This window comes from Chiloscyllium plagiosum, unplaced genomic scaffold, assembly GCF_004010195.1.
Source record: "Chiloscyllium plagiosum isolate BGI_BamShark_2017 unplaced genomic scaffold, ASM401019v2 scaf_5774, whole genome shotgun sequence".
Taxonomy (NCBI): domain Eukaryota; kingdom Metazoa; phylum Chordata; class Chondrichthyes; order Orectolobiformes; family Hemiscylliidae; genus Chiloscyllium; species Chiloscyllium plagiosum.
In genome coordinates, this window is record NW_025212025.1 from 1 (window position 1) to 20,833 (window position 20,833).

Genomic DNA, 20,833 nt, shown 5'->3' on the forward strand with positions numbered 1-20,833 from the left:
GATACTACAGCAAAAGTATATGCTGCTAACTCCCAAAGATCTGTCACTTAACTTAAAGAGACTGAACTATCTTATAATAGGAATGGATATAATCCCTGCTGTGACATACAAAAGCTAAGGTAGTAAAAGTGACTGCTTGGCTCTCTTGGGTGGGAAAGAAGCCTCAACTGTGCCTTCTCCCAGGATGTGGGGTGAGCACCATCAGTATAATGGGATATCCACCAGATGGTTCAAGGAGGGCTAGATAAAAGTAAAATGGATCAGTTTTCAGACTGCACCTACTTGTTCTGCATTTACATGTGGCAGGCAGGGAAGGATGTCTAGGGATAATCTGAATGTGATGGAAGGAAAACCGAGACCAGAAGTAGGCTGTACCATTTTTATGGATACTAGTCATTTATTAGGGCAGAATAGTGGTGTAAATGACATGCCTATTTATTACTATGAATATATAGTCAATATCCTAGCTTTTTTAAGAGTCATAGGGATGCACAGCACAGAAACAGACCCTTTGATCCAACTCGTCTATACTGACCAGATACCCCAACCCAATCTAGTCCCACCTGTCAGCACCTGGCCCATATCCCTCCAAACCCTTCCTATTCATATACTCATCCAGATACCTTTTAAATGTTGCAATTGTACTACCTTCCACTACTTCTTCTGGCAGCTCATTCCATAAATGTACCACCCTCTGGATGAAAGAGTTGCCCCTTAGGTCTCTTTTATATCTTTCCCGTCCCACCGTAAACCTATGCCCTCTAGTTCTGGACTCCCCCACCCCAGGGAAAAGACTTTGTCTACTTATCCTATCCATGCCCCTCATGATTTTATAAGCCACAATAAGGTCACCTCTCAGCCTCTGGTGCTCCAGGGAAAACAGCTCTAACATAATTCAACCTCTCCCTATAGCTCAAATCCTCCGACCCTGGCAATATCCTTGTAAATCTCTTCTGAACCCTTTCAAGTTTCTCAACATTTTTTCGATAGGAGAACAGAATTGCACACAATATTCTAAAAATGGCCTAACCAGTATCCTGTACAGCCGCAACATGACCTCCCAACTCCTGTATTCAATACTGAGACCAAGAACAGTAAGCATACCAAATGCAGCCTTCATTATCCTATCTACCTGCAACTTTTTCAAGGAGCTATGAATCTGTACTCCAAGGTCTCTGTTCAGTTTTAACTTGACATTCAGCAGAAACTTGAAATGTTAAGCATTGAATCTATAACATACCTTCAACTTCTTCTACAACTACATTGCATTACTAGCTATCGTTTCTTGAGGCCGCATTGCAAGGTGCACAGCCCGCATAAGACTTTGATAGAGCAGCTTTTACACACTGCTATGCATTGCCAAACGTACAGCGTACACTACAGTTGTCTAGAGATGAACTGCAGTACATTACTACGTGCACACCCTACATGGATCGTGTATGCATAACCGAACTGTCTGTGCAGACATATGCATTACTGAGTGCGCATATTGTATAACAGGATGGACAGCCTGCACATGCATTGCAATGACAAGGGTGCGGGTACGGACTGAAGTACATTACAAAGTGTATAGCCTGCAACAGCAAGCAGTTTGCGTGAACCTCTGTACGCGACAGTACATGCAATGGCATGACAAGAGGCTAAGCCGAACCGCAGCTGGAAGAGCGCACGCATCCCTGGACGTGCGCATGCGTTCGGTCAGGGGCACGTGAGTACGAGGCCGGCCGTGGACTGGCCGAAAGGAGCCGCGCGCCCGCGCCCGCGCGGGGGGGGAGAGAGAAAGAGAGTGGAGAGGACCCGGACTCCCGGCAATGACTGAGTGCGCGAGCCGGCGTAGGGCCGCCGTAACCGGGAGCGTCGGCGCGCTGTGATCGCGTGGGAGACGGCAGGCTGGATGTTACCAGCAGCAGCAGCAGGAGGTGAGGAGGCAGGCAGGCAGTGAGTGAGTGCCCGGTCCCGGTCCCGGTCCCTCTCCCCTCCCCTCTCTCCCCCCACCTCCCCCCTCTCCAGGGAGGGGGGCCGGGAGCTGCGGCTGCGCTGGAGCTGGAGCTCGAGCGGAGTGAAGCGGGGCCCCGAGGCCGAGGCCCGGAGAGGGGGGAGGAGGAGGAGGAAGAGGGGAGCCGGAGAGCCAGGCCCCGGCCTCTGTCGCTCAGTGATGTGGAGTGCGAGCCATGGAGACTCGCGAGCTGCCGAGAGAAGGCGCCGCCGACTGTGAGGAGCGCCCGGCGCTGAGCGGTACCGGCACCGGCCACAGCCCGAGGCTGCCGGGCCTGCTGTGGGAGCCCAAGTACAGCCTGGTGCAGGAGGTGGGCCGCGGCAGTTACGGCGTGGTGTACGAGGCGGTGGTGAGGAAGAGCGGAGCCCGGGTGGCCATCAAGAAGATCCGCTGCGACGCCCCGGAGAACGTGGAGCTGGCCCTGTCCGAGTTCTGGGCTCTGACCAGCCTCAAGCGGCAGCATGAGAATGTGATCCAGTTCGAGGAGTGTGTGCTGCAGCGCAACGGCATGGCCCAGAAGATGAGCCACGGCAACAAGCGCTCCGAGTTCTACCTGCGCCTGGTGGAGACCTCACTGAAGGGCGAGCGGATCCTGGGCGCCGGCGAGCCCTGCTACCTCTGGTTCGTCATGGAGTTCTGCAACGGCGGCGACCTGAACCAGTACGTGCTGTCCCGGAGGCCCGACTCGGCCGTCAACACCAGCTTCATGCTGCAGCTGACCAGCGCCATCGCCTTCCTGCACAAGAACCACATCGTCCACCGCGACCTGAAACCCGACAACATCCTCATCTCCGAGAAGTCGGGAGTCCCCATTCTCAAAGTGGCCGATTTCGGCCTCAGCAAAGTTTGCGTGGTGGGCGGAGGAGCAGCCACCAACAAAAACGTGAATGTGAACAAGTGCTGGTTGTCCTCCGCCTGCGGCTCTGACTTTTACATGGCTCCAGAGGTCTGGGAAGGACACTACACGGCCAAGGCTGACATTTTCGCTCTGGGGATCATCATATGGGCCATGATAGAGCGAATAACTTTCATTGATGCTGAGACTAAGAAAGAACTGCTTGGGACCTATGTTAGACAGGGCAGTGAGATTGTACCTGTAGGGGAAGCATTGCTAGAAAACCCAAAGATGGAACTACACATCCCACAGAAAAGGAGAACTTTCATGTCTGAAGGGATCAGACAGCTTATTAAAGACATGTTGGCTGCTAATCCACAGGATCGTCCCGACGCATTTGAGTTAGAAACTAGGATGGACCAGGTCACTTGTGCTGCGTAAATTATCTATTATAAAGGGGATACTCTTGTAAAAGGTATACAGTAAGCAAAATATTGATTGTGCAGATTCTTGGTTATATGTAATTCTATGTACCACACTTGCCTTATTTAGTGTATATAGTTTCTCCTTGATTGTAAAGCATACTTTGTCAGAACTTCTATGTTTTGAAAGTGTGGTCTTTTTCAAACACTTAACTCTGGGCCCCATTTTGATTTTAACTCACCCAATTTAAGGACTATTTTAATTATTAAGAAAGAAACCCAAAATTTTATTCCTTTTTGGAAGAGGGAGGTTGGCATTTTTCTTTGAGAGCAACCATACTCTGGGATAAAGTTAAAAATCACACAACGCCAGATTATAGTCCAACAGGTTTAATTGGAAGCACACTAGCTTTCATCAGGTGATGAAGGAGCGTTGCTCCAAAAGCTAGTATGCTTCCAATTAAACCTGTTGGACTATAATCTGGTGTTGTGTGATTTTTAACTTTATACACCCCAGTCCAACACTGGCATCTCCGAATCATACTCTGGGATGATTCTCTTGCAGCATGAACAATAGTTGATGTATCGAAGAATCCAAGAAAAGTGTACCCACCTCCAAGTCATGTATCCACGAAGTGTACTATGTTCTTTACTATCTAATTGCGTACTGAGAACTAATGCGAGAAAAAATGTATAGAAAGGACAGGAACAACTGAGATTATTAAATGTGCTGTAGGTCTATTGTCAGTGACTCACTCAAGCCAGTCCCCACTTGAATTAAGTCTCAGTCTTTCTCGAATACCCTAGAATCTTTTCACTCTTAGTAATTGGAATGGGCTAAAACATTAGTTCCAATCACATAATTTGCAAATAGATTCTAATAATGTCATTTAGACCATAAAGAGTATTTTACTTGCATGTGATTAAAATTTATGTATGCTATTCTGAGTTTGGTGCATTGTGAATCAAATGTTCAATTAAGAATAGAAATTGAAAATGCTGAATATTACTTAGCTGGTCAGGTAGTGATGGGAAAAACTGATGTTTAATGTTGATACAATAAGTCCTTAGAATTGTTATGGATGATTGTTTGTTTGTTTGTTTTGCTTGTAAACGTTGGTCTATAAGCTAATATGAGACATGGTGGTTTTGATCCCTCTTATCTTCATGGATTATGCTAATAGACTTTGAGAAGTTGTGCATTGTTTTCTTGTTTGGTATCAAGAAAAACTGCTTAAATCCATGCCACTAATATTACACCAAATAAATAACTATTTTAGAACTCCCTAATCTAATTAGATACTTTCAAATTGATAACTTTATGCAACTTTTTTCTGCTCTTAAATTAATTTTTCATAACTTGGAACAGTAATAGATCTTCCCTGTTTTGGCTAAATATCTTAATATTTGTGATTTGTTGTTTCTATTTCCGTTCTAACCTTTTCAGTCCTGTGTACTTTCCAGCAAAGTAAACATGGCATTTTTCTTGTATTACAAAGATGTTTTAAGAATTAAACCCACAGTTGAGATAGGAGATTTTGTTTTAGGGGCATTATGCTAAATGATGGCATCATACATCGGTGATAAACATTTAACCTCTCTTTTCCTCTGAATTGTAGCGTATTGTTTGACCCTTTCCTATTCTGGTGTACTTGTGAGCTTGTTTACATTTTCAATTTAAGTCCACTTTAGTTTGAGGGTAGGATGAGAACAAAAGGTGGCTGAATCAAAATAACAACAAAGCAAATATTGTCAGTAGTGATTGCACGCGGTATAGTTAAATGTTTAGTGGAACTCATCACATGACCTCTGCCATAAATAGGTTAATGGAGTCCACTATAAAAATTGTTTCAGATATGAAAAGAAAGTTTGGGAATATTGATGATCCATCAGATTGCTGTGGTGAGGAGAATATATTTATCCAGAACAAAAATGTACACAAACAAAACAGTTGTTGAATGTAAGTGTTCTTTTTCATTTTGCAAACATCAGTTTGACTGTTGTTCTTGTATATTGTAGAAAGAGGACAATCAAGACTTTATGGATGAAAACTGGCAATTATGAAAGTCAATCATTTTCATATTTGATAATTAATGAAATTGCTGGTCTAAAAACCAGTTAGTGGTCAGACAGCCAGCTGGTAAATATTTCAGTCTGGAGTGAAATTTGTAGGCAAGCTTATGTACCTGTTCCAGTTGAATTTGTGTATAGTTTGGGGATATTTTCATTAGGCTTGCTAATTTGTTATAGTTTTTACATGCATGCAGTTTTTTTCTGCAAGTATGTGTTAAAAAATATTATTCATGTAAACAGTAAGATGAACATAAGAATTCTGTTTAGTAGCAGAAGTTTTGAAGATCTATAAATATATTTGCAAACTTTTACCTTTTTGGCTTATGAAACATTTTGTTGGCTGTTGCTGAATTTATTCTACAAAGTTTTTCTCTGGATGTATAGAAACATTTTTTTTCAAATTGGGGAAATCCAATTTTCTTTTTACTTTCAGTTTCATTTCTTTTATTTTTGAAAAGTTTGGTTCTTGCACAAAAATCCATTCTATGGCAACTAAATTAGTTCTTTCTTTTGTCCTATGGATCAACAATATTATGCAGGCTATTTTTGCTTTTATATTAAAAAAAGTAAAGGCAGAAGTTCAGTGAAGATCTGTGCAACGTTTGTTAATATCTGAAGTATTGAGGCTAGTTCCCCAAACTGGACATGAGTGTTTATCCTGTTTGGCTTCATAAAATGCAACGGTCAACTTTACATTGATTTTGCACTGCAGGTGGTGATAAACTTTTGAGGGCAGAGCCCATGATCTGTAAACTAGTCATAGCGCAGCATTGATGTAAGTAGCCGATCTCATGCACTGCTATGTTGTGGGCCAGGAATTGAGCATGTGTTATGTAGTGTATATCCTGCAATGCAAATTCACATTTAGGATATTATAAGGAGAATTTAAAGTCATGATCAAAGCTAAAATTAAATACAAAAAATAGTCTAATGGTTAGCACTGCTGCCTCACAGTGCCAGGGACCCGAGTTCAATTCCCACCTCGGGCGACTGTCTGTGTGGAGTTTGCAAGTTCTCCCCGTGTCGACGTGCGTTTCCTTCCGGTGCTTTGGTTTTCTCCCACAATCCAAAGATGTGCAGTTCAGGTGAACTGGCCACACTAAATTGCCCATACCGTTAGGTGCATTAGTCAGGGTAAATATAGGGTCGGAGAATAGGCCTGGGTAGGTTATTTTTCGGAGAGTCAGTGTGGACTTGTTGAGCTGTAGGATCTGTTTCCATGCCGTAGGGCCTGTTTCCATACTGTAGGGAATCTAATATAATAAAGTAGTAGAGTCATAGTGATGTACAGCATGGACACAGACCCTTTGGTTCAACCTGTCCATGCTGACCAGATATCCCAACCCATTCCAGTCCCACCTGCCAGCACCTGACCCATATCCCTCCAACACTTTTCTATTCATATACGCATCCAGATGACGTTTAAGTGTTGCAATTGTACTAGCCTCCACCACTTCCTCTGGCAGCCCATTCCCCACACGCACCACCCTCTGCATGAAATCGTTTCCCCTTAGGTTTCTTTTATATCTTTCCCCTCTCACCCTAAACCAATGCCCTCTAGTTCTGGACTCTCCCACCCCAGGGAAAATACCTTGGCTATTTACACTATCCATGCCCCTCATGATTTTATAAACCTCGATGAACCCCTCCGCCTCCGACGCTCCAGGGAAAACAGCCCTAGCCTATTTAACCTCTCCCTTTCGCACAAGTTCCCTCAGCCCTGGCAACCTTTATAAATCTTTTCTGAACTCTTTCAAGTTACACAACATCTTTCCAATAGGTAGGAGACCAGAGCCGAATGCAATATTCCAAAGGTGGCCTAACCAATGTCCTGTACAACCACATGACCTCCCAACTCCTATACTCCATACTCTGACCAATAAAGGAAAGTATACCAAATGCCACCTTCACTATCCTATCTACCTGCAACTCTACTTTCAAAGAGCTATGAACCTGCACTCCAAGGTCTCTTTGTTCAGCAACACTCCCGAGGACCTTACTATTAAGTGTATAAGTCCTGCTAAGATTTGATCTCCTAAATGCAGCACATCGCATTTATTTAAATTAAACTCCATCTGCCACCCATTGGCCCATCTGATCAAGATCCTGTTGTAGTCCGAGGTAGCCGCCTTCGGCTGTCCACTACACCTCCAACTTTGGTGTCATCTGAAAACTTCCTAACTAAACTCTTAAGCTCACATCCAAATCATTTATATAAATGGTGAAACATGGTGGACCCAGCACTGATCCTTGTGGCACTCCACTCGTCACAGGCCTCCAATCTTAAAAACATCCCTCCACCACTACCCTCTGTCTTCTACCTTTGAGCCAGTTCTGTATTCCATAATATCTAACCTTGCTAACCAGTCTCCCATGGGGAACCTTTTTGAACGCCTTACTGAAGTCCATATAGATCACGTCTACTGCTCTGCCCTCATCAATCCTCTGTTACTTCAAAAAACTCAAGTTTGTGAGATGATTTCCCACACACTAATGTTGACTATCCCTAATCAGTGCCTGCCTTTCCAAATACATGTACACCCTGTCCCTCAGGATTCCCTCCAACAACCTGCCCACCACTGACATCCGGTTCACCGGTCTATAGTTCCCTCGCTTGTCCTTACCACTTTTCTTAAACAGTGGCACCACGTTAGCCAACCTCCATTCTGACAACTCACCTGTGACTATCGATGACAAATATCTCAGTAAGAGGCTCAGCAATCACTTCCCTAGCTTCCCACAGAGTTCTAGGGTACACCTGATCAGTTCCTGAGGATTTATCCACTTTTACTTACAGATGAAAGGATAGTTGCTATTGACTCTTGAGTTTGGAGCAAGCTAATGCCTGAATCATTGATCTTGTTTTGTTGCAACTTTGTATCTTTTATACTTCAGGCAGCCATACCACCAGCATTCGCTTTTCTGTTTCATATCGGGCAAAGTGCTGTACTGAGTAGAGAATTCACAACAAAACTTATATTTATTTAGATTTGCAGTAACGTTATGGGACAAAGGTTAATGTAAACCAGAAGAACATTTTTGGTCAAAGATTATTTCTTGGAAATAAATTTAGTGGCCTTTGCTTTGAAGAAAAATGTGAGAGCTGGTTACTGTAGTTTAATTTATGTAATATTTAATGTAGTCATGAGGGGGTATAGTTAAAATACATGTATTGTGTAACTACTGATCTCCTTTATACCAAAGTACACAGGCCTTTTGACCTTTAGTGGATCTGAAACCTGTTGTTTTTTCAGAGCATGCTGCAAACTGAATATTCTTTTCCTCTAAAACAACAAACTGGGTGCTGGAGATTTGAAACAAACAAAACATAAATTGCTGGAGAAACTCAGCAAGTCTGGCAACATCTCTGGACAGCAAACCGTTAACATTTAGAGTCTAGTGACCTATCTTTAGTACTTGATAGTCAGAACTAAACCGAAGAGTATAGAGTGCAGTTGGTTCAGACAGCATTAGGTTAGAGTGGGAGAGAGGAGCAGAGAAAATAAGGCAACCAATGTCAACAGTTCTCGATGTCAATTGGAGGGGATAGTGTTGGAAGTGTTTGAAGGTGTTTGCAGGATGGGGAAGAGGACTCTTCCCCAATGAAGTGGGCTAGGAGGTGACAGAAAAAGAGGTCAGTGTTGTGTAATTGCCTGAAATCCATTTGAGATGTTGGCACAAAGGGATAAAGGTGAACCCTTTTGAGTACAGAATGTACAACAGTAGTGCGGAAGGTCAGAGATATAATAAATATCTGACAAGGTGAGGTTAGGAGGAGGAGTGAAATCAGAGGGAAGGGTAGAGAGGAAGATTTTGGAGGTCCATGATCTTACCCTTTCAACTTGTTCTGCCTTTGAACAAGATCATGGCTGCCTTTACATTACACTAAAATTCCAAGACATGATTTGCATGGATGTTTCATATAGAATGATGTGAAAGTTGGAGGTTTAAAGTAGGAGATTAATTTTGATTTTATACTTCAACTTTGCCACACTGACCTCAAGTTAAACCTTGCTGAGATATAGTGCTTTCTTTCATACCTGGACAGCTACTCTGTTCTGGGTGTTCCCAATATGGAGCTGGAGTAGTTGTTATGCTCTCTAAACCAATTGCATTTGAAGGTTCTCAGAGGGTGCCCTCCCCCGCCACCAAAAACACACACACCATTATTGCCAGAAAAACAAAAGGCCGTTAAAGATGATTACACAAACAGTGTGAAGGAAGAAGTTAAATATTCTGAAACTTTTTTTTAACAAAGCTAATAAATTAGCACAACTCCATGAAACTGGCCCAGGAAAATAAAATTCACTAATAACTACTATTTAAAATCAGTTACCTCTGAACAATGTCTAACTAAGTAGGGTTTCTAATGGCAGTAACAGAGTGGAAAAGTTGAAGTTCTCAGAGTTCTTGGTGTGAAGCAGTCTGCATCCATCCACAACATTGTAATAGAACTGAGTGCCAGACTACAAGTTGGGGTTTTCTGTGAATCTGAGTGCCCAAACTCTTGCAGTTGGGAGTCAGTTTTAGAGAGATACTGAAAAGATAAGTCTTGCATTTGTATAGACCATTTCACAACCAGTTGAGAGATTTTCAAAATGGCTTAATTGGGAAAATTAATATGAAAGAGAGCTAGCTAGAAATGTAGTACCGTGTAGTAAGATCTTTTACAAGTATTTTTATTAAGATTAACTAAATTTAAGGTATGACCTGGGAATTAATAGTGAGAAATGAGGGAAGGTTAGAAGTTTTGAAGAGGAATGTTGTCTGATTATATTGTACAAGATATGAAAAACAAATATCCCAAGAATGCTTGAAAGTTAAGAAGCGAGCAGGAGGGTGGAATTCAAAACAATTGGTACCGGGAAACTGTTAGACCTAAAAGGTAACAGGTCTTCTGGACATGGTGGCTTGTACCCTTGGGTCTTGAAAGATATAGCTGCAAGTTTAGTTGATCGATTTGGTTGTGATGTGAAAAAAGATTCTGGAAAGGTCCTATGTGATTGGTAAATTGCTTCTGTAATGCTGCTTCAAGCAAGCAGGAAATTATAGGTTAGTTAGTCTAACATGGAAGAAATTCTTGTATCTGTTATTAAGGACATAATAAGAAATATAGAAAAATTCAAAGTAATCAGACTGTAAACATAATTTTGTGAAAAGAAAGTCTTGTTTGATTAATTTGTTAAAGTTAATTGAAGTAACAAGCAAATTGTGTAAAGGGGCTGGGCCTGTTTGGATTTCAAGAGGTTTAATTAGTTGACTCGCTAAGTTATTATACAAAATAAAAGCTCATGGTATAGAGTAACATAATAGCATGCACAAAGGACTGGTCAGCTAACAGAGTATGATAAATGGGTAATTATTTGGTTGACGAGCTATTACTCGTGGACTGTCATATGGATTAGTGACACCACAACTGTCAACTATATTCCATAATTTGGATGAAAAGACCAAATGTATGGTAGCTCGAATATGCTGATAACACCAACATAGGGGAGTAAGTTGTTAACAAAACCTAGATCTACAAAATGATTTACTCAGGTTGAGTAGGTGGTAGTTTGGCCATTAGATTGAAATGTGTGAATTTGTCCACTTTGGCAGGCAAAATAGGCAATTTTTTTATTTGAAGAGAATTCTACAATGTAGAAATATTGGAGAGTCAGTTCATGAATCAATAAAATATAGTATGTAGACACAGCATGTAATTAGGAAGACTGTTGAAATATTGGCATTGATTGCAGGGGAATTGAATATAAAAACAGGAAATGTTGCTGCAGCCTTAATTAAACCACATATATAATACTGTGTGCAGATTTAATCACTTTGCATAAAGAAATAACAATATGGGAAACTGTTCAGAGGAGGTACAATAAACTACTCCCTTGGTTGAGGGGGTTATCTTCTGAGGAAACATTTAGAAGAGTTGACCTCCAAACAGACAAAGGGATATAGTTTGATATAATCTGCCAATCTTTGAATGGAAATCCTTTGTGTGTTTGAATTCAGAAGAGAGATGGTTGTATCGAAGTGAAGGGCCTTGATGGGATGGATGGTAAGGTGATGCTCCCTCTTGAGGTACTCATATCTAGGAGAAGAGCTTAAAAATTGTCCCATTTAAAACGGAGACACAGGAGAATCTTTCTTTTTGAGGCACATTAGTCTCTGGAATTCTCCTCCCTCGAGTGTGCTGGAAGTTGGGAATTGAATATGTTCAGGTTGGAATTTTGACACAAAAAAATTGAAGGTTATGGGGGTCAGGCTGGGTTTCAGCCAAAATTGATCAGTCATAGTCTTATCAATGATGCAGAGTGGCCTATTCCTCTAAATATTTATGTTTGCATGTGCTTCCCAGCCAATTTTAATACTTCTGAAATACACTTGCTGTTTAGAAAGTTGACAGTTTGCAATTACTTCCTGTTATAAGAATACCAAGAAGGGACAAAATTGACATTTTATACTGTACAAGAGTGTGCTGACTAGTAGAGCGATTGGAATGGAAAATTCAATGGTTAATATCTTAGCAGTTCAATGTTCAGATTTCAAACCATGCATGTTGACTATCATCTATTTTGTTGAGGTGAAACAGGAGCAATGTATGTGTGCATGAACTTTGAAGGGCAATGTATGCACTTGTACCTTCAGAAGTAGTGTATGCTTGTGCACTTTTTGCAAAGTATAAGGCCCTGTGTATTAATATATATAGCCCCCAGTATACACAAGTGCATCATACTGAAAGCTTGACTGGCAATCCTAAAATCGTTGTCATTAAATTATTTGTACTGACACAATGATCCAGCAAATGTTGTCCAGTTGCGAAATAACATCTAATTTTGAAACTGGTGCGAGTTTTGTAAGTGCTGCGTCATTGGGTATGGTCACTAGCTTGCTTGATGCCGAGGGGATATACTTTTAATATAATTCACCAAACTTTGGGACGTGTGGCTTACATATTGCATCATGCCAGCATCGAAATTCATGTACCACATTATAAATGAGGGAGGCATTTTTGGCTTTTCAGCAGTGTCTTGTTAGTGGCAAATGCCACTTGTGTTCCTGCTGCATAGCAGAAGCGTGATACATTATGAACAGAGAGAATGTGTGCATACACTACAGTTGTTTCAACTCAGCAGAACAAGTGACAATCATTCGCTAGCCTTGGGCCATGCCCTGAGAAATTAGTCAACCTGCCTGGTTTGAAATCTAAGCAAAGTCTGGCAATTAACAGTAAATTATCATCAGTTGATGCATTCTTTATGACAACACCGCACGTCCATTTGTTAATTATTCAGCATTCTCTTCATACATAAAAGTTGGTTTCTGCCTTTATTGTGTTATTGCTAATTGTCCTACTGAGTGCAAGACAAAAAACTTAAAGCCATGTCTTTTTCAGCAATTTCGTACTGATTTGTTATGGGTGTGTCTCTAGAATAATTTGCTTGTCCACAGCATTATTCCTTAACTAATGACAAATGGTCAGGGATAAACCAACCAGCCATCTTTTGGAAGTGTTGGAATAATACCATTATATGCATCATAATCTTGAGTCATCTTTGGCTTAGAACAGAAGTATCTAATATGAAAGAACAAAGCTGCAAAGCATTTAAATAGTAGGAAATTGTGGAAACAAATAGAGTAACGATGAAACACATGCAAGAGCAATTTTCTACAGTTTCATGAGGCTTTCATTCATATAACTGAATTGTTTATCAAAGAACAAAAATTGATTTTAATTTCAAAGCTTTTCAGAATTGAAAACAAGTACAAATGTATCATCCTTGTGAGTTATATTTTTTCAGTGCAATGCAAACTTATAGCATGAGTTTTGTCACCTATTGCAACTTTACCGCCCACAGTTTCATCATGAATAAATCATCTGATTTGAAGGGCTTGTATAGTAACAATATTTGTCAGACTTCAATTGTAATCTGTTGTTGATGTAGACATATCTTAAAATATTTTTGTAGTTTAATAATTACTTGGTTCCAGTAATTTTTGTGAACACTACCTGTTTTGTTGAATTATGCAAGATTTCCATGACCCATTTTATTTCAAAATGTTCAAGCAATCCTGACAGGTCAGGACATAAAAACATTAATGCCATTCCTTTCTCCACAGATGCCGTCAGCCCTGTTAAGTATTTCCAGTAACGTTTGTGTTTCTTTCTACTTGCATTTACCATAGTTTACAGATTTGTTTGTGATTGCTTTCAAATTATAAGCTATTCCTTTTTTTTTCAGGCTGGACAAGTTAGAACACGAGTTTGCTGTCAAGAATGGAAAATTAAATTGAACAGCTTCCTTAGAATGAACAGAAATTGAAGTCTTTTTGCTGCATTTAGAGCTTCAGCACTAGCTGATATCAGGACAAGGAAAGCTATGCAATTAAATTGCTAAGATTTTATTTTTTGGGGTGGGAGGGAGTGTTTGCCATGCAATAAACTTGTATTTACACTATTTGGTTGTATCTTCACTTTATCTGATTAAATGCTGTGTCCTTGAAGATTTAATTGGGTGGATTGAATTCTTAAAGCTGAATGACCCTATGTTGATTAACTTTTGTTTTATTATAAGCATTAGCTGTTATTGGCAAGAATTTGAGCAGCTGCACTTATTATATACCAGTATGATTTGTTTTAAAATAATCAACATGAGTGACCAGAGTGCCTTATTATTTTGGCAGATTAGTTGATGCTATACAGAATGCAAAACTTTAAATTTCAAAATGTGTTAATTTTTTTGATTATGTACTGGAGAGCCAGTTTCTTTAATATGGCCTGGATGAAGTCTTCTGGCAAGCTGAAAACTGTGGGTTAGTTCAACTTTAAAACCAGGAGTTTCGTTGAAATAACTTGTTGAATAAAGAGTTTGGCCATTTGGAAACTGAAGCTAAATACTTGTGGTTATTCTTCCTTCTTCCCAGCCACACGCTTAGTGACTTTTGATAAATAGCTGAAACTTTGGGTCAAGTAGGATCTGGTATTTGGGATTTGTACTTGAAACAAGGCTGAAGACCATTGTCTTCTCTCTGACATGAAGTTTGAATAAACTTGTCCTAGCTGTGCATGAGTTATGTGATCATAGTAAAGAACAAAAATTGTGGCAGTCATTCTAATAACTCATTAGGCTAACGAATATCGGAAGTGGAAAGCCCATATTCTATAAAAATGTACTTGAGTTTTTAACTCTACTAATTGAAATACTGTATGGTATGGAATCTTGCTCCACGGCAATATATGACATTCAAAGCCTGTTAATGTCCCTGTTTGTAGTAAACCTAGCTTTGTACCCATATGCCCAGATAGATGCTGTGAATTCAGGTGTCCTACTCTCCACATTGGAAATGGAGTCTTAACTTTAGTATTTTTTACTGATATGCAATAACTGCTCTAGGAGTTCTTGATGTTGATACTGAGTACCAAATTAGAGCAGCAGCATTCTTCAGTGCAAAAAAATTTGTTGTTACTGGCAAGTCTCTCGCTAGTATGCAAGTTCTTGTTATTTCCCCACTAGCTCAAACATATTATGGAGGCTGGCTCTTCACATTTTTCTGCAAGGTTCTCCGTACTAAAGTTGCTACTGGAACAAAAGCTATGACTTGTTCAACTAGGATGTACAGATGCCGTAGAATCCAGCTGTTTGAAATCTGGTGAGAGATTAACAATTTAGCACATTTCAGAAGAAATATGCATCACACTTGCTGTTTCGTCTCCCTCTGTCAAATGTTTAGTGTAGTCCGTTTTCTAAACAGCAAAATTAGGGTAGTCACTACTTTTCAGCTGTTAATGAATTGAATACTCAACATTTCTAAAAGCTTTCAAAATTTGAGTATTTGACTCTTGGTGGATGAAATAAATAGAAGAAAATTTGGACATCAAGTTAAAATGGTAATAGGTGACATTCATTTTTCACATGTTTCTGCATAGTTTTGAAAACTTTTCAAACTTGATTGTCAATTTATTTATCTTAATTCTGTCCCTTGTCTACAGGTGATCTTTTCTTTTGAAAGTAATTATTTTTATTTCATAGTTAAAGTAATATAGTTGTTGCTATATAGCTTATACTTGACTGCACAGGATTTTTCTTAATCAGAAATATCAGTTTATACAGCAACCTGTTTAGGGTATATTGCTGTTTTTAAAAAAAGTACTGCTGATCGTTAATTGTGAAGAAACTTTAATGCCAAATTACCAGTACAGGAGTTCACCACATTTCCATTGATCAAGCAAAAACATTGATCTAAACCAAATTATTCACCACAGCGTTTTCACTATCTAATGAAATGGAGAAATTGCAAGATCATCAAGTTATAATCAACATAAAAATAAAGATAGTTACCACTGAGCTAGTGAGCTTGGATTTAACTTTGCACACTTCTGCTCATTAATTGTAAGTGTAGAAATGTTAGATGAGAATGCTGTATTTGCTGAAAACTATTAGCTTTGGGATTATACCATTTAATTGACATTCCACTGAAGGTTTTCTTCTCGTGTGAAAGCTTGTTTAGGCCCTATGCATTTGGAGGCGGGGTGGGGGTGGAATCTAAGTAGTTCTTTGCTTTTTAAGTACTTCATTTTGTATTGGAATAGAGCTGATCCACTGGCAAATAGCAAGTCTGTTCACACCTCAAGTGGATAGGATTATTAACCTGTTTAGCTTTCCTGTCGCCTTCCTATGGATATAACTTGAGGGCTGAGAAAGGCTGATCAGTAGTGCTGTAGTGATCAATCTTGTGTACTGATGGGTATCTTTTTTTTTCCCTAAGATTTGGCAAATGAAGTAGCAGGCCTTAAAATTTATTGGCAGGAAAGAAAATTCCATTTTCAACAGTGCAATTTTTTTTTCCCTGCACCCTCACTACCCGAAGACATGTTATTTTATGCTGAGTACTTTCTAAAGTAGCAATTCAGTATTGCAGTTTTGGTGAATGCTTATTTGAATCTTATTTTAATAAAGACAAATGAGTGCCAATAATTCTACAGTTATTAAAAAGTCTCAAGCGTGTAGGTGGAGTTTAAGGCATATTATGTTAGATTATTATATTAAATAAACTTGAAACTGCAAAGTTTTTTGGGGGAAAAATATTGGTTTGCTAAATCCAAGGATGTTCCAGTACTTTGATTTTTATGGTGAGTTAATATTTTAAAATTAATAGTTTTATTATGACTGCTTGTTTTTCCAGGTTCAATTCAAACATTAGAAAATGTTGGGAAATAAACCAAATTTGAAACTTTTATAATGAGTTCAGTTAGAAAACCACAGTGCATTTGTACAATAAATGGGCATTGAGGCTGCCTTTTTGTTTTCTTCCATAAATTAAATTCTTTTATCAATTGCTTAGGTTTTTGTCTAATATGCCATAACTACAGGGTCATGGATCTTCAGTCATGGAAATGTACTTTTCTTTTCGAAATTTAAAGTTATTGTCCTTCATGGAACTTTAGAAAGGTTTGTTTAGAGTAAAAGCAAACGAAGGCTGTTGTGTTGAAAGAAGATGGCACTTGCAATTTGAATTCAAACTGAAATTCCTCAATGACAATTAGTGTTTAATAATCCATGAATGTGGGCTGTCATTGTAAGAATGTGCTCTCCACTGCTATTCAGCATGAAAATGTTAATTCAATACTTTTTGCACTCAGTTGGAAGTGCAGAAACTTTTAAAGCAGCTCATCTAAAAACACAGTTACTTAGGAATTTTATTCTATGTGGAAATAATGGGTTGGGGTGGGGTGAAAAGAGAACAGATTTGTGGAGCATTTTGTGCTGGGGCAGATTGATAGTTGTGACTGAGCATTTGGGGTATGTTTACTGAAGCGTCGCTATGTGGTTTACAGAAGGATTTGCTTCAAGAGAATCCTCGTTTGTTTCTACCTCGTATTCAGGGTGTCACCTAAGTCATGCTGGATGATGTAACACTGCTTGTTCTCTCTATGGTTGATTTTTGTCCTCTCCAAGAACCTTTACACTTCTATGCAATTTTTATGTATTTGGATTGAAACACTGTAATGGTACCACAATTTCTATTTATGTTGGTCTCTCTACTTCGAACATAAAGATTGTTGTGGACCAATATTTGAACTTTTTTGATTTTTATATTTAACATTGATTTGTAGTTTGGACTGGTGCCACTTGAATATTCAAATGATTTGTCTTAGGAAGAATATTTGACATTCATTGCATTTGTTTCAGCAATAAAGAATTTAAAGTGTCTTCTGATTTGAGAATTTGGTTGTGTTCATTTTTTATAAATGTATAATTTGGGTCCCACGGCATTTTGTTTGAATTACATAACTTAAATTGATAGTACTTTGATCTCTTTATTTCTTTAAAAAAAACTTTTTAACCAGTTCCCACCCAGCACAGCTATCATCGTGTAGCATGTGATTTTCAATCAGCAGATGATTTTCGGGCAAAATGCTGTTGGATTACTATATTACCACTACTTCTCGTGCAAGATGTATTGCAGATATTTAGTTGTTCATAAAACATTTTTGCAGCAGTCCCCTCGATGGTTACAGACATTCTTGGGAGAAAAGTCGGTGTCTCAGAATTTAACTCCCTTTATGAACAACATGGAAAGTAGAAGGAAAATTGCCACCTGAGCTGAGTTTTCCAACGGGAATGTTTCTTGAAGTCAACTGTTTTAAGATGAAAGTATAAATTGCACCAAAAATGCTAGTTGCTACTTGAGTTTAAAGGCAAGAAATCTGCCACTATCTCCCTTCCAATGTCCTGCAAAACTTTTGGTTTCCTAGTCTTCCTTTCACTATGGGTGACCACTTGCTTTACATGTTCATTCACCATGAAGGTGTACAGATCACCACCAACTTCATCTTTGAAACACCCAAATAATCTTGACTCATTACCATCCTTCTCTGCCTATCTGAACTCTTTATGTTTGAATACCTTTCACCTCTTTATCACAAATTAAAGATGTTTTGAAAACACCTATTAGTCCTAGTTGTGCCTGTTTTTTGTGTGGGAACTGAAACTTTTTATTCCACTCTTTTCCCTTTTTTTCCATTTTGATCTAGTATATTGACTATAGTGCTGCTTCCTGCTGTTAATCGAATTTCATGAATTAGATCAATTTTGCTTTCCATTTCAACCCATGTTGCTGGTTAATTTCTAACTCTCCCATTTTTAACTCTAATTCTAGGATAATCTGTGAACCTATAAATAATGGCTCCTTGATTGGACTGACTCCTACCCAACTTGCTTTATGGGATTATTTTTTTCCCTCCAAATTTGTCTGCAGCATCATCAGACTAGATGCAAACTTCCAGATTTGTGCTTTTGCTATGCCTGCCTTCCTTTCCAATTGATTCACCCTTTAGCTATGGGTTGACTATGGTGTATTTAGCCATTTCCTGTACTTCTAACCTCAGCCTTGCATCACGTTAAATTCCTTGTACAGTGCCAGCTCCTGTGAAATGCCCCTATTAAACACTTGTTCATTTCAGAATTCCAAATGCATCATTTACAGAACTGTAGTCCATTACTCCATTGTACCTGAAACCTGCACAATGTCCCACATGTGCAGATGATGCAACAAATGCCCATTCCTCTTCCAATGTCAAAGGCACAAGTAATCCTTCCAGATAAACAACAATTTGTATCATCTTTCAGCTTGGTACAGAAAATTCCTGATTTACAAATGTGTAACTTACATTCGTGTCAAATATTTTGTACAGGTTTGTAATTTTAAAGATCTTTGACACGAATGTATCCAGTACTTATGACAGTCTAGTATTGTTCTGTATTGTGTTCTGACTTGTAATACAAATTAACTTGCAAGCAGTCTCAAGAATGGAATCTGGTTGCATCCTGGGGACTGACTCTCAGTTGCTGATTATATGAACATGGCTACATTGGCAATCAAATGCCATTTGGATGATTGCTAAACTCCTCTGTTTAGGCCATAAGCATAATTAAGATTTTGACCACTGCCATTTTAATTTTCTATGGTTTTATTCACTCTTACAATTCAGGGAGTTATCTCTGGTTGTTTTGGAGTTGGGATTAGGGCAGCTGTGATGAGAAAATTGCATTTGGTCATGACCCTACCTCATGTCTATCCTATATCCGCTTGTCAGCTACTGGGGGATGTTCTGTGATGCTGAGTTCTCTGCGTCTAAATGAGGGACCCAGTGCGGGGAAAAGAAGGGACCTGTTGGTAGCAATCCTCCTTGCACTTTCATCTGTGCATCCCAGCCAGTAAGTCGTCACTGAGCGCCTCAATCCGACCCTTGCTTGTAGTTTGGGTCCCTCACATATGTGTGCGTTATTGACTGCTGCCATTGCACCGGTGATACTGTCTACCTTTGGATAGTATCTGTCAGAAGTGAAGGATTTCTGGTGATTATGTGACTGGGGGGTAAAGCCTACAGTAGAGCAGGACTTTTATAAAGGAGGCAATGTAGTCTAGTTGGCTCCCTATCTGGTGGGTACCCTGTCCACTGTATTAAATGCAGTTAAGCTTAGTTTCCTATCACAGATGCTGTTTAACCTGATGAGTATTAACTGGATCTGTTTTAGTTGCCAGTTGTAGGATAAATGTTATCCAGGGAGAATGGCCCAGCTGCTTTTTGAAATAAGACTATGGAATCTTTTACATCTATTTGACAGAGCAAATGGATCGAAGTTTAAAGTCTCCTCTTAAAGGCAACATCACTAATAGTCTGCCAGTCTCTTGTTTTTATAATACAATAGCCAGATTTCATGCTCAGATCTCTGCATTAGGGTGTGAACCTACATCTTGCTGATTTTTAGAGCAAGAGTCACAGCTGATGCAAACTACTGTTTAGGTGGTTGGAATCACAAATTGAAATAATTTATTTCTGACATGTACGTGAAATATCAAATGGATCAGCAAATATGAACTGACAACTATTTAATATAATTTTTTTCACTCAACTGGATTGTGTGTGAACTGACAGCCTATTCAGATTTTACAAAAGAAGGCTTTGCACTCAACATTCCTATTAAATGAAGTCAGCAGTCCAAACCTCAACAGGTTATATAACCTCCTGCTATTGGAAAATAACATTTGATTTGTTATTATTGTCACTGCAGCATTTTAATTTGTTACCAAAGGTAAATATATAACCGTGTTGATCTAACCCATTTGTAAGGTTCCATTAAAGTTATGAAGTTAATTAAGGAATGATTACTCACTGCCAATGACTCATTAAAAATTGTGCCATTACCCTAACAATAGGGGCATTGCCTGTTAGCCAAACAGTTTGTGAAGCTTGGGCTTTATACAGAGACACAACATAATCTCTTGAGACCCTTCTCAAATGGGTTTGAGGTTGGAGATTAGCCATTGATCCCAGCTGTTGATACAGTGCTGAAATGTGTGTTGTGAGTTATCTATCAAGTGTGTATGTGTGTGTATATATATATATATAATATTTCTTTATGATGCTTCATAATGAAAATTCTTTCTTGGCTGTCTTGCATAAATTCTCAATGTTTAAAGTTGATTAATCACCTTGCAAAATTACAT

The 20,833-nt window shown here is 39.3% G+C and overlaps 1 protein-coding gene across 1 annotated transcript; it reads left to right on the forward strand.

The window, feature by feature from the left end:
- Window positions 1-1,670: 1,670 nt before the first annotated feature.
- Window positions 1,671-17,538, forward strand: LOC122547258 (serine/threonine-protein kinase 35-like). The gene is made up of 2 exons (XM_043685897.1): window positions 1,671-3,306; window positions 13,564-17,538. The coding sequence occupies exon 1, from the start codon at window positions 2,172-2,174 to the stop codon at window positions 3,270-3,272; it is 1,101 nt and encodes a 366-aa protein (XP_043541832.1). The 5' UTR covers window positions 1,671-2,171; the 3' UTR covers window positions 3,273-3,306; window positions 13,564-17,538.
- Window positions 17,539-20,833: the final 3,295 nt, after the last annotated feature.